Raw genomic sequence first — 13,575 nt, 5'->3', positions numbered from 1 at the left:
GAGTCATCTAAGACGAAGAACATAAAAGGAGAGAGAGAGAAAGAATGGTTGGGGGAGGATGGAGAGAATTAAGAAGCTGTACCAATTATAACTTGACATGTGTCATCATATTTTTCAGACAAATTTTAATGATTTGAAGTACTTACAAGAGGTAATTGGGTATTATCGAAAATCTGTTTACCAAAATTTTGCGGAATATACTATTTTTGATTGATTTTACAAATACAATTTATCCAATAGAAAATTTTCGTATTATCAAATCTATATTTTGCAAAAAATGTAGGGTACAAAATAAATATTTAAGAAAAATTGAGATAAGAAGAATAATAACAACTTCGTTATCTTAAAAATAAGACCCAAGAATTATGAAGGCCACATTGACCTTGACCTTGACCTTAACCTCATGATCACATAAATACAAATAAACGAGAACATTTGTGATGTGAATTTTTAACAATGCAAGTACACGCTATTGTGATAAGTAATAAAGAGTAAGTAAAATATATACCCACAGATAATTTATCACCAACATTTTGTAAGTATTAAAATTGCTTTTTCTTATTTTTATCCAAACAATAATAAAATGAAAACTTAGAGCAAATTAAAACAAACAATTCAAATATTACAAATAAGCAAAGTTCTATAGAACTAGAATTACAATTTTTCCTCAATATTTCACTTGAGCATAATTATTTTCACACAATTCTATCAATCATATCTAAAATTTTATAAATATTCACAAGATCTCCAGATATCTTTGTATTATTACTACTTTGCAAATTAAATCATATTTTGGATGTAATCAACTACATTAAACTAAAGAGGAGTGTTAAGTAAATTTTTTATTGTATTTTTTTTTACACTCTCATTCATTTATATATGACATGTAGATATTATACAATTTTTTTATATTTTAATATTTTTTCAAATCATATCATATATTGATTTAAAAAAAAATACAAAAATAAAAATATAATATAGAGTATATTTAACATTTATCTAAACAAAAAAAATATCATACTTATCGTACTCATATGAGTTTGCATCATACTAAAACTCTCATTGATAAAACCTCGGTGAAGAGACCAATTTGTCAAAATGAGAATATGCCGAATACCGCATGTATTGTTTTGGTGTTAGCGTTTGCTAAGTTAGGCGTGGGCTTGCCTATATTTCTTAAAATTACTCTAGTTCACACACTAATACCGCCAAATAAAGAAGATCGATATGGGTTTTAACTTACAATAAAGACAATAAACACATCAGAGTGACAGAATATGTGTTGGTTTGGTTTGGTGGACTGGTTCTTAGCCAATTCAACAATTCTTGCACAACGATACAAAAGAAAGTCATCCAAAACTTTGCCACTAATAACCTTTCAATTTTGAATCGGTAACTTTTTTTTTTTATATCTCCCAATTACCCCTTTTCAAATTAAAAGGGTAAAAAATATCCAAATTCAAGAAAGAAAAAAAACTTTGTACAATGTTTCGTAATAATGTAATATTCCCTAATTGCCCTTAACCTGAGGAGGTTGAATCCCAGTGAAGGAGACTCTCCCGAACCCCAAATGACCAATCTGATACAATTCCAACCAAACACTGTCCTCAACGCTGTCGTTTTTCTCCTCCGAAGACGACGAAATCTCCATTATACCCTCATCCATCCACCACCTCTCTCCCTGAACGACACTACTTTCGCTGTCGTTATATCGATGACCTTTCTCGCATTTCCTCTTACTCTCCAGCCCTTTCCGCTTATTCGTCTTCTTCTTCTTCTTCCATCGCCCGAAACACTTCCTCCCAACAGCCCAAGGCACCTTCACTAAAGCGAAAGTGAGAAAGTTGATCACCGCGCAGGGGCAGCAGCAGAGGGCCACGCAGTCGGCTATAAGCGCCGCCGCACACGATCGGCATGACTTGCCGGAGCACTTGATCTGATCTCCGCCGTCATCCTCCGTTTGCCGCTCCGTCTTTCTGGAGTGAGTCCGGGTCCCATTCTTACGTGAAACCCGAGGTGGTGGGTAGTTACTCTTGATATCTTCTTCTTCCATTTTTTAACTTTTTTTTTACTTCAAACTCCAAAACCTACAAAATTATTTATTTGAAAAAAAAGGGGAAAAAGCTCTCAGTCTCAGCATATTCAAAGGCTTTTCTTGTGATGTTTTTATACGTAAAGAAATAAAATGGAGAATAATGATTTTATTTTGTTTTATAACTTTCTAAATGCATTTTAATCAGTGAGTGAATCCCAAAAGGGTAAGATCGTCCATGTATGTTATTTTGTGTACTATATGGAAAGACAACATTCACGGGCTTTAAATCTGGTCAACAGAGCCCAACAAGAATGGAAAATATATTTTTTATATATTACTACTACTAAATATTAATTATTAATCTTACTATTATATTGGTTGATGAGAAATTGGTACTTGTAGCTAAATACTCACTAAAATATGGGACAACTAAAAACTTACATCTGAGAACAGATTCCTTGACCATTGACCGGGTGTAATTAATCATAACACTATATAGTCTGAGTGCTTATTTAAATATATGTTATTGCAAACTATAATAATCTTTTTTTTAGAATATATAATAATCTAATTCTCTACAAATTATTTGTAGCATTAAATATGTATATATATATTATAATGAAAGATAATATATAAAATTATAGGGTAATTCTTTGGTAGGGCTTTCAAAAAGAGCCCTACCGTAGGGCTCTTTTGTGTTTTTCAACTCGTGAACAGTTTTCGGCGCGATTTTTTTTTATGATCATGTATATTGTAGTTATTTAGAGCATCCTGCAAATTTTCAGAAAATTCCGAATAATTTACAGTGCCAAAAACAGATTATTGCATGCCGAAACACAAAAGAGCCCTACCGTAGGACTCTTTTGTGTTTCGGCACCGTAAATTATTCAGAATTTTCTGAAAATTTGCAGGATGCTCTAAATAACTACAATATACACGGTCATAAAAAAAAATCGCGCCGAAAACTGTTCAAAGATGGAGAAACACAAAAGAGCCCTACGGTAGGGCTCTTTTTGAAAGCCCTAGAAACCCCCTAAAATTATAGGGGATTTTTCAAAAATATGGCTTTTATACCATCAATGTGCAAAAATATGGGAATTATACTTTTCTTAATTTGTATGGGAAAATTTATTAAAGACAAAATTAAAATATGGGAAACACAATTAGTAGCTAACTAAAATATGGAAATGTCACTTTTTTTTTTATCATAGTTATATTTTCTTTAATTTTGAAAGTGATTTAATTTTTTTATTTTTTTCAATTTTTTAATTATTTTTTCAGTTATTTTTTTTCTTTTTTCCTTACTTATTTATTTATTTTTCTACCAATTTTTTTCTTTATCTTTTTTTTTTCTTTCCATTTTTCCATTCCACCTCCTCTTCTTCTTCTTCTTTATTAATTTATCAAATTTTTTATTTCATTTGTAATGTTTTTTTTTCATATTTTTTCATATTTTTTTCCTTTTTTTTCTTCATTTTTGTATTTATTATTTTCTCCTCCCATTTTTTTTCTTCTTTTTTCACACATATGAGCTTTTTTTTTCTTCTTCTATTTTTTTTTTTTTCATTTTTCAAACATATGAGCTTTTTCTTTCTTTCTTTTTTTCTTCTTCCATTTTTTTTCAATTTTTTCTACCAATTTTTTCTTTCCATTTTCCCATTATTTTTCTTCTTCTTTTCATTTTTATTCATTCATCTATTTTTTCCTTCATCATTTCTTTTGTTTTGTTTTTTCATATTTTTTTTAGTTTTCTTTCCTAAGTTTTTTTTCTTTCTTTTTTCTTATTTTTTTGTACTTATTTTTTTCTCATTCCATTTTCTTTTTTCCCCTTTTTTCACACATATTTTAACATTACATAATTATTTTACTATTTTTTATGTATTATCTTTTATTAATGTAATTTTTTTTATGGTTTTTTCCACTATATATAAAAATTCAAATCAATTTTTTCAGCATTTTCTTTTTACTGTAATCCTTATAGGAACACCAAAATTTGGAAATAAAACTAATAAAAATATGCAAACGTGAATGGATAACTAGTTACCCTGATGGGAACATTCAAATCTAGAAAAAAAAATTATATGAAGAAGAAGAGAGAGAAGAAGGGATGGATCTAATTTTTTTTTCTATCTTCAAATTTGGGGAAACTGGTTACCTTCCCGTTATTTGTATGTATATTTCTGGGGTAACTGGTTACATTCACGTTTTTTGTGTGTATATTTCTATGGGTAACTGGTTACCTTCACGTTATGATGTGTGTATATATTTATGGGTTCTTTATGGTAACTAGTTACCTATGTTACTAAAATCATAGTTATTTATTCATTTTTTCAATGAAGTGTTCTTCCTCTTTTTCATTCAGATTTGATGTTTCTTTTCATATTTAATAAGAGTAACCCGTCACTCCTCTTATGGTAACTGGTTACCCCTCTTATGGCAGAAGGTTACTTCTCTCAAGGTAACTAGTTACTCTTCCTGGTACATGTTATTTAACCTAGCTCTAGGATTTTTTTTTACATAATTGTCAAAGATAAATCAAGTAACTGGTTACCTTACCCAGAATTTGAAAAAAGAAACATACAATATAAAAATAAGAAAAAAAATGTTTATAATAAATAAATAAAAAATAATAAACACAATTCATATCACAAAAAGAAAAAAAAAAAGATTTTTGCAAAACAACCAAATAACAAATTAGTATAAAATTAGTTATATAAAGAGAATTCTAATTCAAATTTTGACTTAGGAGTCAAAGAATTCTAGTAATGGGGAAGTTTCATTCCAAGTAAATTAAGAGTGCAAAAAAGATAAGTAAATATTGTGATTGTTAAGAATGAGTAGTATATCAAATCATTTGTGTGGAGTGGAATTAAAGAAATTCGATAGAAATTACAGAATGTGAAAGTCAAAGGGATTGTTTGCTTACCCCAAGTGTTTGGCTAATACAATCTTAGAGTAGGACCCAAGAATAGGAGTTGGCTAAGATATATAATAGAACCTGATTATCAACCTACCAAAACACCTAAAAGGGTGGTCCCCATCGTTTATAATACTAAGACAAAATGTATATGCCCTCTTGCTATGTCTATATATGTGTATTTATTTGTTCTGGTGCTTTAATTGTACCAATGTCCTTTAGTGCATTTCTTTTTCTTAATATGTTCAGTAACATTCAGTAAACTTTTTCTCTAAATTTTGTAGTTTTGCACCATTGATGAGACTCTTGAGAAAAATGACCAATATTTTGTCAGAACTAATAAAAATCTCATGGACAGGAAAGGAAAATTATTATGAGAACTGGTTGATTTTAGATGGCAGGAGGAAGCTTTCAAGATATTTTTTAAAATGATTTTAAAATACCAACGACAATTCTTGCTTCATGCTTATTTAGTTAGTTTGATGTCACCTAAAATAATATAAAAAGTAATATAAAAAAGTTAAAATAAAATAATATAAAAATATGAAAACTACCCTTTATAATAACTGAAAATGCAAGTTTTTTTCCATAAAAAATGTAGTATAGAAAAGTTAAAAAAAATTAAATAAAATGACATTACAAAACTATCATTCTACTTGAAAAAAAAAAAGTTCAATAGTAATAAAGATATGGCATAATCAGAAATTTTGACAAAAATGTGGAAAAAAAAAGCCATAAAAATGATAAAAAAGTATAAAAAGCCATAAAAAAATTATGCTGAAAAAAAGCCATATTTTTTAAAACTTCAATAAAAAGTCCATATAAAATGTAATTTCCACAAAATTATATCTCTAAATGGGCCCAACCCAATAGCCGCTAAATTGAGCGGGGACACGACTTTCTTTTGTCCCACACAGCAGAGCAATGGTTCGGGTAGACTTGAATTGAAAGTGGTCCTCAAGAGTTTCGACCAAAAAAAGCATTGGTGTTTTTTCATTTGGCCTTGGCCTAAACATAATGGAATGACATAAATGCCACTCTAGTTTGGTAAATTGTACATGCATGTGCTTAATCAAGAATTTGTACTTGGAGGGGGTAGTTTGGTACGCTAGTTTTTTTTTTCAAATGGATGAATGAAAAATGTTGAGCTTGAAAATAGGAGGGTGAGTTAGACAAGACATGGTAGATAGACTAGGACTAAAGTTGATGAAAAAATTTCCCCACCATGTAATATATATATATATAATTTTACAATGCTTCCCAACAAAAAAACAACTCCTGCCCTGTCCAATATACGAAGTGAGTTGTCAAAACAATATATTAATAGCTCTGTTTTACATATTAAGATCATTCATCACTTATACCTTAAAGAGAGTTGGATATATTCATATATATATATATATGTATATGTATATATGTGTGTATTAGCAAACAACTAGTACTTATGATCACATACTTAAACTACTCTTTACATAAAATTTATTGGGTTTTGCTTATTAAAGATTCTTGTTCAATGGGTACACCTCTATTTTTTAAAATGCGTTTCTCATAAGATGACAAGTGGGAAAACCTAGACAGTTTGGCCTAAAGCTATAGAAATTTACTCTTATAGGGTTGGTTATAGAGGATGACAAAGGTAAAGTAGCAATCCCATCATTTTCCTAATTGTTGAAAGGTCATGGATGTTCCCTGAGTACACTGTCCAAATCAAAATCATGAGATCTAGATTGAAGATGATGGCGATGATTCTTAATTAGACGTGATATTGTTTTTATTTTATTTTTTATTTTTGCTTTAAAGACTTAAAGTAGATTGAGAGTAATATTATCAATGTCTACTTTAATTAACCAAAAAAATTTGTGGTGTGTAGTAGCTAGCTCAAAAAACCTTTTTCCCTAAATCATATGACAAAAGGGTAAAGCTAATTTTTTTTGGTCCACATGGGTTGTAGCTATGGAGTCAAACTAAAGGGTACCCAATCACATGGCTCGTGAGAAGTATATGGGGTTGTAAGAGGCAAACTCCAAATAAAAGAAAAAAAACCACCACTAGCACAAGTGTACAAGTTACAACTACAGTTTAATATGTATGAACAACTAGTACATTCCAATAATCTATATAATATATGTGTGATTAAATATTTCTAATTTGATCAAGTTATGTTTTCTTGTACATATATGAAACCTACAAGAACATAAGTTTAAGAAGGAAAGTGACCAGCATTTAGTTTGGTGGGATCACTGGGATGAGAACTCAAATTCTAAACCTTAGCTTATAATAATGAGTTTCACTATACTAAAAATAGCACCTCCCATCACAAAGACCAGTATTATTGTAGACAACTCCTTACTACATATCAATCAGACACTGCTTGACTCATCATGCATGTCCACCCCAATCAATTCTATCTTGTCTGTATTCTTAATTTATATGTACACATTTATGTATGTATATATAGTAAATGAGCAAGTAAATGTCTTCTAATGAGTATCATTATTATCAGCCTTGGATAATGATAATGGAAGAGGATAGAGGAGGAGAAGGAATTATGAACATAAATATATGACAGCAGTAACTGATGATACTATAATGACAAGAAGTACTAAAAACTTATAAGCTACAGGAGCTAGACTCGTAATAGTATTGGGTAAGATTCGTACGTTTGTTTATGAGGGTCAGTAGAAGAAACATTATTAACCCAACATTGTACAACCCCAGATGCAAAGCATTTTAGAGCTTGCATTGCATGTGTTTCAGAAAGCTATGAAATTAGAAAGCCTAGTTAAGCAAGCCTATATAATATATACATTTAATGCAGAGAAAACCATGTAGAAGAAAGAAGAAGAAAAATTGAAAAGAACTCACCTTTGAAGGTATGAATATATGGTGATCGAAAGGTAGAACCAAAAACAATTAATGTTGGGGGGGTGGGGGTGGTCTCTCCGTTTGATCCAAAGGGCGATTCTGAAAAGATCTCTCTTTGAGTAATAAGAAAGAAATTAAATAGAGCTTTTGATCTAATCTAACTGTATAGGAATTACTCTGTCTCTCTTTTTAAATATTATTGTTTAGTAAGTTGAAAGAAAGCCCTTTAATTCAATTCACAATCTGAAATAAGTAAGAAAGAAAGAAAGAAAGAAAGAAAAGAATATTAAATTAAATGTAGTAGTAGTTGTATTAGAGATAGAGGGTAATATAAAATGAATTAAAAAGTGTTAAGAAAGAGGAAGAATCTGATTTGAGCAGTGGTTTGAGGAGTACCGATGACAGCGAATATAGGGAAATGTTCCACATCTATCGAGCCGATCGAGCGAGAAGGAGAGTTCTTTCTCTTGACTGCTATTTGGGTCTGTTAATTTGTAAAATTTTGAAATACATACACAGTGTTATATGAATGATGAGTCATGAACGCACGTGAGGGGAAGAGGCAGAGAGCACGTGCAGTCCCAGTCCCAGATTAAACTAAACAAAAAGCAGACATCAGAAAGAGCAGTGGTACTAGAGACTAGAGACTAGGGAGAGGATCACGGTGTGTGTCATTTACGTTATGGCTTTCCACAAAGCCTGTGCCCAAACTCTTTCTTTTTTTTTTTTTTTGAGTCAGATACTAACTTAACTTGTATATATAGTGTATGTGAATGTGTGGTAATGTTTAATGTGTGTGTGTGTGATTACTTTGTCTATTGTTTGACTCTCAATTTATTTCTTTCATCTGTAAATCAAGAGGATCTACTCTCTCGATCTTATTAAACTAATCAAAAGCTGACATGTCACCGCCCTAGTGAAGAAGGAGATAACTGAATTGAATTGTATAAAATAAATAAAATTGCATTTGTGGGAATAATAAGTTAAGCGATTGTCAGTAGCAATAGTAACCTTTATTATGAGTGTTGTAACTTGTAAGCGAAGAAGCCGAATCTACAAACACTCAAAGATGATCTTCTTCTACCAAACCAAGAACACCAAACCCTACACGACTATGAACTATCATAAATTTGTTTGTGTTTATTTTCTATGTATTTTAAATGCTACAGAGATATTTATATGTATTCGAGTTCTATATTCAAATTTCAAATTATATAAATTTATCAGAATTCATAATATCTATAAATATCTTATTTTATCTATTTGAGTAAATATCTATATTATATAAAATATTTTTAAAAAATCATTCAATTATTTATTTAATTTTAAATTTACACTTGCACTCAAATATGCATTTTCTTAAGTTAGATAATAAGTTCACTCTTTGTAATATTTTTCTATTTCAATTTTAATTGTGATACCTTCTTATTAATAAAATAAAAATATTTCAACTATATACATTTATTGACATCAAGAATTATACTCAACAAATTATTATGGGTGTTACTATTGACACCTTTTTTTCTCTATTATTCACGTCTTTCTAATTAATAATTATTATGAAAAATATTATTTTGATAAATTAATATAAGAATAAATAATATTTTTGTCCCTGAATTTTTGATACTATTAGATTGTGGCTCCTAAAATATATGGTTAGTTAATTTTTTTTCATGAACTATTCATACTATTAGACTGTACCCCCTATCACGATTTGCATAAAATAATTAGTATTTTTATCTTTCGAACTTTGACAATTACCAAATTGTGCACATTTTAATTATAAAAATTTAAAAATCTATTTTTCTATTAGTCCTTAAAAAAATTAAAGAAAAAAAAATAAAAATAATTCAATAAAAGACTAAAATTATTTAAAATTCTTTATAAATACATTTAAGTTTGAAAATATTTTTTTTAAAAGAAAAACTAAATTGTTATAGATGAAAAAAGAAACCTATTCACTTCTTCTTCTATATTCTTTTCTAATTACTTTCTGTTATTTTATTTTTGGCCAATATTTTTAATTAATTAAATTTTATATATTCTTTTAAAATTAGTATATTTTAAATTTATAATATTATATATATTTAATTTTTAAAGTAATTTTAAGATAAAAAAATGCTTTGAATATTATGTGGCCTATGTGTAAAAGTGTTTGATACTTTTCTTTTTTGGTGCTCAACTTCTTTCTATGTCTCCTATATTTTGAATTTTTTTTTTACTTTTCTTTATTATTGTTATTCTCAAAATTTTCGAAGTTCTTATATTCTTGATTGTAGGTTAGATGTCCTTAACTTATCAATCCATCAGTTTGATCTCGAATTTTTCTAATCCATCAGTTTGATCACGAATTTGTCTAATAAATTATTCTCATGTGTTTTTTGTTGGTGTTTTTAACATTTAATTTATCTTTACAAAAAGTAAAGGAAAAATAATGATAGAATCCAAATGACGATATATATTGCTTGAAAACGACAGCTACTTAAAAACAAGGATTAATTGGATTTAAACACTCTTTCGATGCACCCTACTGTAACTGCTGTTTAGTTGCTAAATCACACCGTACATTTTGATTTGCTTACACCAAACTAATTAAACTACATTATCATTTTGCTGTGTTGTTTGAGCGATTTTTGTAATTTACTCATGCTTTAATAATTTGTTCAAAAAAATCTTAACTTCAATATGTTTAATCTCGTAAAATATTATGTAATCAAACTGATACAATTTCATAATAAAAAAATTAGAGTCCAATTTTTAATAAAAATAGAAAATCTATAAAAATATAAATTAAAATAACCATACAACCACAAGTATTCACCCTATAATAATTTTAGAAAACATAATTTTGTTTTTTGATATATTCTATTAATTTTGCACTACGGTTCAATTATAGTCAAAATTGCAATCTGCCACACAGCATAATGCACTACTACTAGCAGAGAATCTCAAAACTATTTATCTAGATTACAATTTTATAAACGTTAATTACAAATAATACAAGTCTTGGGAATGTAAATAGTTTTGAGATTACTCTGTGAGATTTCAGAAGTAGAAACTCTTCAACTAGATGGATCTCACAAGATGCATACATACATACATACATACATACCGTGATCAAATTCCTCATAGTTCCTTTGGTTACATTATTAATGGACAAGACTCGTTTCAAATGAATAATTTTGCAATTGATTTCTTTTCAGATCTTCTAAATGAATCATCCAAGTTAGTTGAGAAATCCAATCATTAGAGGAATCCTATGATTCACTTTTGTGCTTTAGAATATACCAAAAGTTTGGTGCAAAATACACTACTACAAAATTGGGCTTTCCCGACACCCTACGATGACAGTTAAAAACTGTAGGCATAGACACCAACGCGGACAACTAATAACTGTCACCGTTGCTTTTGACTGTCGCTATTGACCACAATGTCGACAGTTAATTCGAGACCAATGCCGACATCTAAAATGTGTCGTTATTAACATCAACGCTGACAGTTAGTTCGAGATCAATGCCGACAGTTAAAATGTGTAGCTATTGATCCCAACGCCGACAGTTAATTCGAGACCAATGCCGACAGTTAAAATGTGTCGCTATAGACCCCAACGCTGACAGTTAACAAAAGTCCAATGCCGACAGTCATAAAATATCGCCAAAATTCAAATAAACAATTTAAAATGATAATTAATTAATAATATAATTTTAAAAATAAACTAAATTATGTAAATATATATTTATAAAAATTATGTATTTATTAAAAAAAATTAAAACTAGAGTTCTTTTGTTTCTAAATTTTTCATATTATTAACTTTTGTATTTATAATAAGTTTTATATCAAAATTTAAATTTATTATTCTTTAACATATTTATAAAATTAACTATATTATTTTTTAACATATTTATAAAATTTGTATTAGTTAAAAAAGAGTTGTTTTATTAATTGGAAAAATATTGTAAAAAAATTGATGGATAGTATAATTTTAAAAATAAACTAAATTATGTAAATATATATATTTATAAAAATTATGTATTTATTAAAAACTTTTAAAATTATATATTTTTTTTGTTTATAAATTTGTCATATTATTAACTTTTGTATTCATAATAATTTTTATATCGAAATTTAAATTTATTATTCTTTAACACATTTATAAAATTTGTATTAGTTAAAAAAGAGTTATTTTATTAAATTAAAAAATATTGTAGAAAAATTTAATATATAAATTTATTAGTTATGATTTTTTTATTAATATATATGTTTAAATAATTTTTTATAAAAATATATTAGAGTAATTCTAATAGTTAAAATTGTTGGAAAAAACTTATACAAGATCTTTATTTATTTTCATGTATATCTAATATTAAACAAATTAATACAAGATAGCCTAAAACATGTTTCTAAAATTGAATTCAAAGAGAAACAAATAATATAATACTTACAGTATAAGCAGCGGAATTAAGAGTCCTTCCTTCAGTTTCTCTAACTCTTGTATCCTCTCTGTCGCAGAGTATTATCAAGAAACTGAACCGATCTTCTATTTTCTTCACGATCTTCCAATGTATCCTTAGAACCACCTAGACTAGTGTGGGCAATTCTCAACACATGAGAAAGATATAGAGAGAAGAAGAGAAAATACAAAGAGGCTTAGAAAAGGACTTGTGTTTAGAGAGAATATAAAACTATCAGAAAATCTGACTTATCAAAAACCCTATTTTGACTTCTCTATAAGCACTCCTTTTATAGACTCAATTAGGCCATTTAATTTAATTAAAAAATCAATAAAATAACAGCCATTTTGAAGCCCTAGGTCGAAATTATCATGGGCTATAGGCCCGTGAAATTTCCCATTTGATTATAAGTCCATTGGACTTAAAATCAAGGCCCGTATTATTTTCTATTGATTTAATTAATTAAATAATTATTTAAATCCTTTATCAAATTAATTATTTATAATTTGAACCTTGATTTAAACTTATTTATTAATTTAGATACCAATTTATCTTAATTAATAAATCTGCCATAATTTCTCTTTTCTTCTCAAAATTACACAACTCTATGAAAATATCCAAAATTGACCTGGTCAACTTTGATAATTCTAATTGATGATTAAATCAATTAATTGAGACTATCTAGATGATTTTATCCAAGGTACAATGGGGACCATGGGCCTATGAAATCAAGCTCCAATAAGTTATCATAAATCTAACAAATAAATTTACTAACTTATTAATTCCTCGTGACTCCACTATAGACTTGGAATTGCACTCTTGAATTCATAGAACGCTCTATAACAAATATAGATACGCTATTAATTATCCATTGTTACAACCATAATTGTCACTCAATCCTCTATAGACGGTCTACAATGAGATAGGACTAAAATACCGTTTTACCCCTCTGAAAATCTGAATCGGTGTAGCCTACAGGGTTTAGAACACCACCCTTGTAGACTAACATATAATCCCTAGTCCGTCTCAAATAATTCAGGATATGCTTAACTGCTATCCAATGTTCCGGTCCTGGGTTTGACTGATACCTGCTCACTACTCCCACTGCATAGCAGATATCTGGTCTAGCACACAACATGGCATACATCAGACTTCCAACTGCAGATGCGTAAGGAACTTTTCTCATTGCATCTTCCTCTTCAGGAGTCTGGGGAGACTGCTTCTTTGAAAGATGAATTCCATGGCGGGACGGTAGACGCCCTTTCTTGGAATTTTTCATTGAGAAACGTTCAAGCACTTTATCAATG

The 13,575-nt window shown here is 28.8% G+C and overlaps 1 protein-coding gene across 3 annotated transcripts; it reads right to left on the bottom strand.

Moving 5' to 3' along the window:
* Positions 1 to 1,213: 1,213 nt before the first annotated feature.
* On the bottom strand, positions 1,214 to 8,865 carry LOC133818161 (uncharacterized). Of its 3 annotated transcripts, none has more exons than XM_062250879.1 (3): positions 8,214 to 8,865; positions 7,818 to 8,060; positions 1,214 to 2,087 (listed from the first exon to the last, which is right to left on the bottom strand). In XM_062250879.1, the coding sequence occupies exon 3, from the start codon at positions 2,051 to 2,053 to the stop codon at positions 1,511 to 1,513; it is 543 nt and encodes a 180-aa protein (XP_062106863.1). In that variant the 5' UTR covers positions 2,054 to 2,087; positions 7,818 to 8,060; positions 8,214 to 8,865; the 3' UTR covers positions 1,214 to 1,510. The 3 variants fall into 3 exon arrangements, with proteins under 3 accessions (XP_062106863.1, XP_062106865.1, XP_062106864.1); XM_062250881.1 differs by having other exon boundaries at positions 7,818 to 7,930; XM_062250880.1 differs by having other exon boundaries at positions 7,818 to 7,916.
* Positions 8,866 to 13,575: the final 4,710 nt, after the last annotated feature.

This window comes from Humulus lupulus, chromosome 2 (assembly GCF_963169125.1).
Source record: "Humulus lupulus chromosome 2, drHumLupu1.1, whole genome shotgun sequence".
Lineage (NCBI taxonomy): Eukaryota > Viridiplantae > Streptophyta > Magnoliopsida > Rosales > Cannabaceae > Humulus > Humulus lupulus.
The sequence above is the reverse complement of the archived record's forward strand: the minus strand, read 5'-3'. Positions and strand labels throughout refer to the sequence as shown.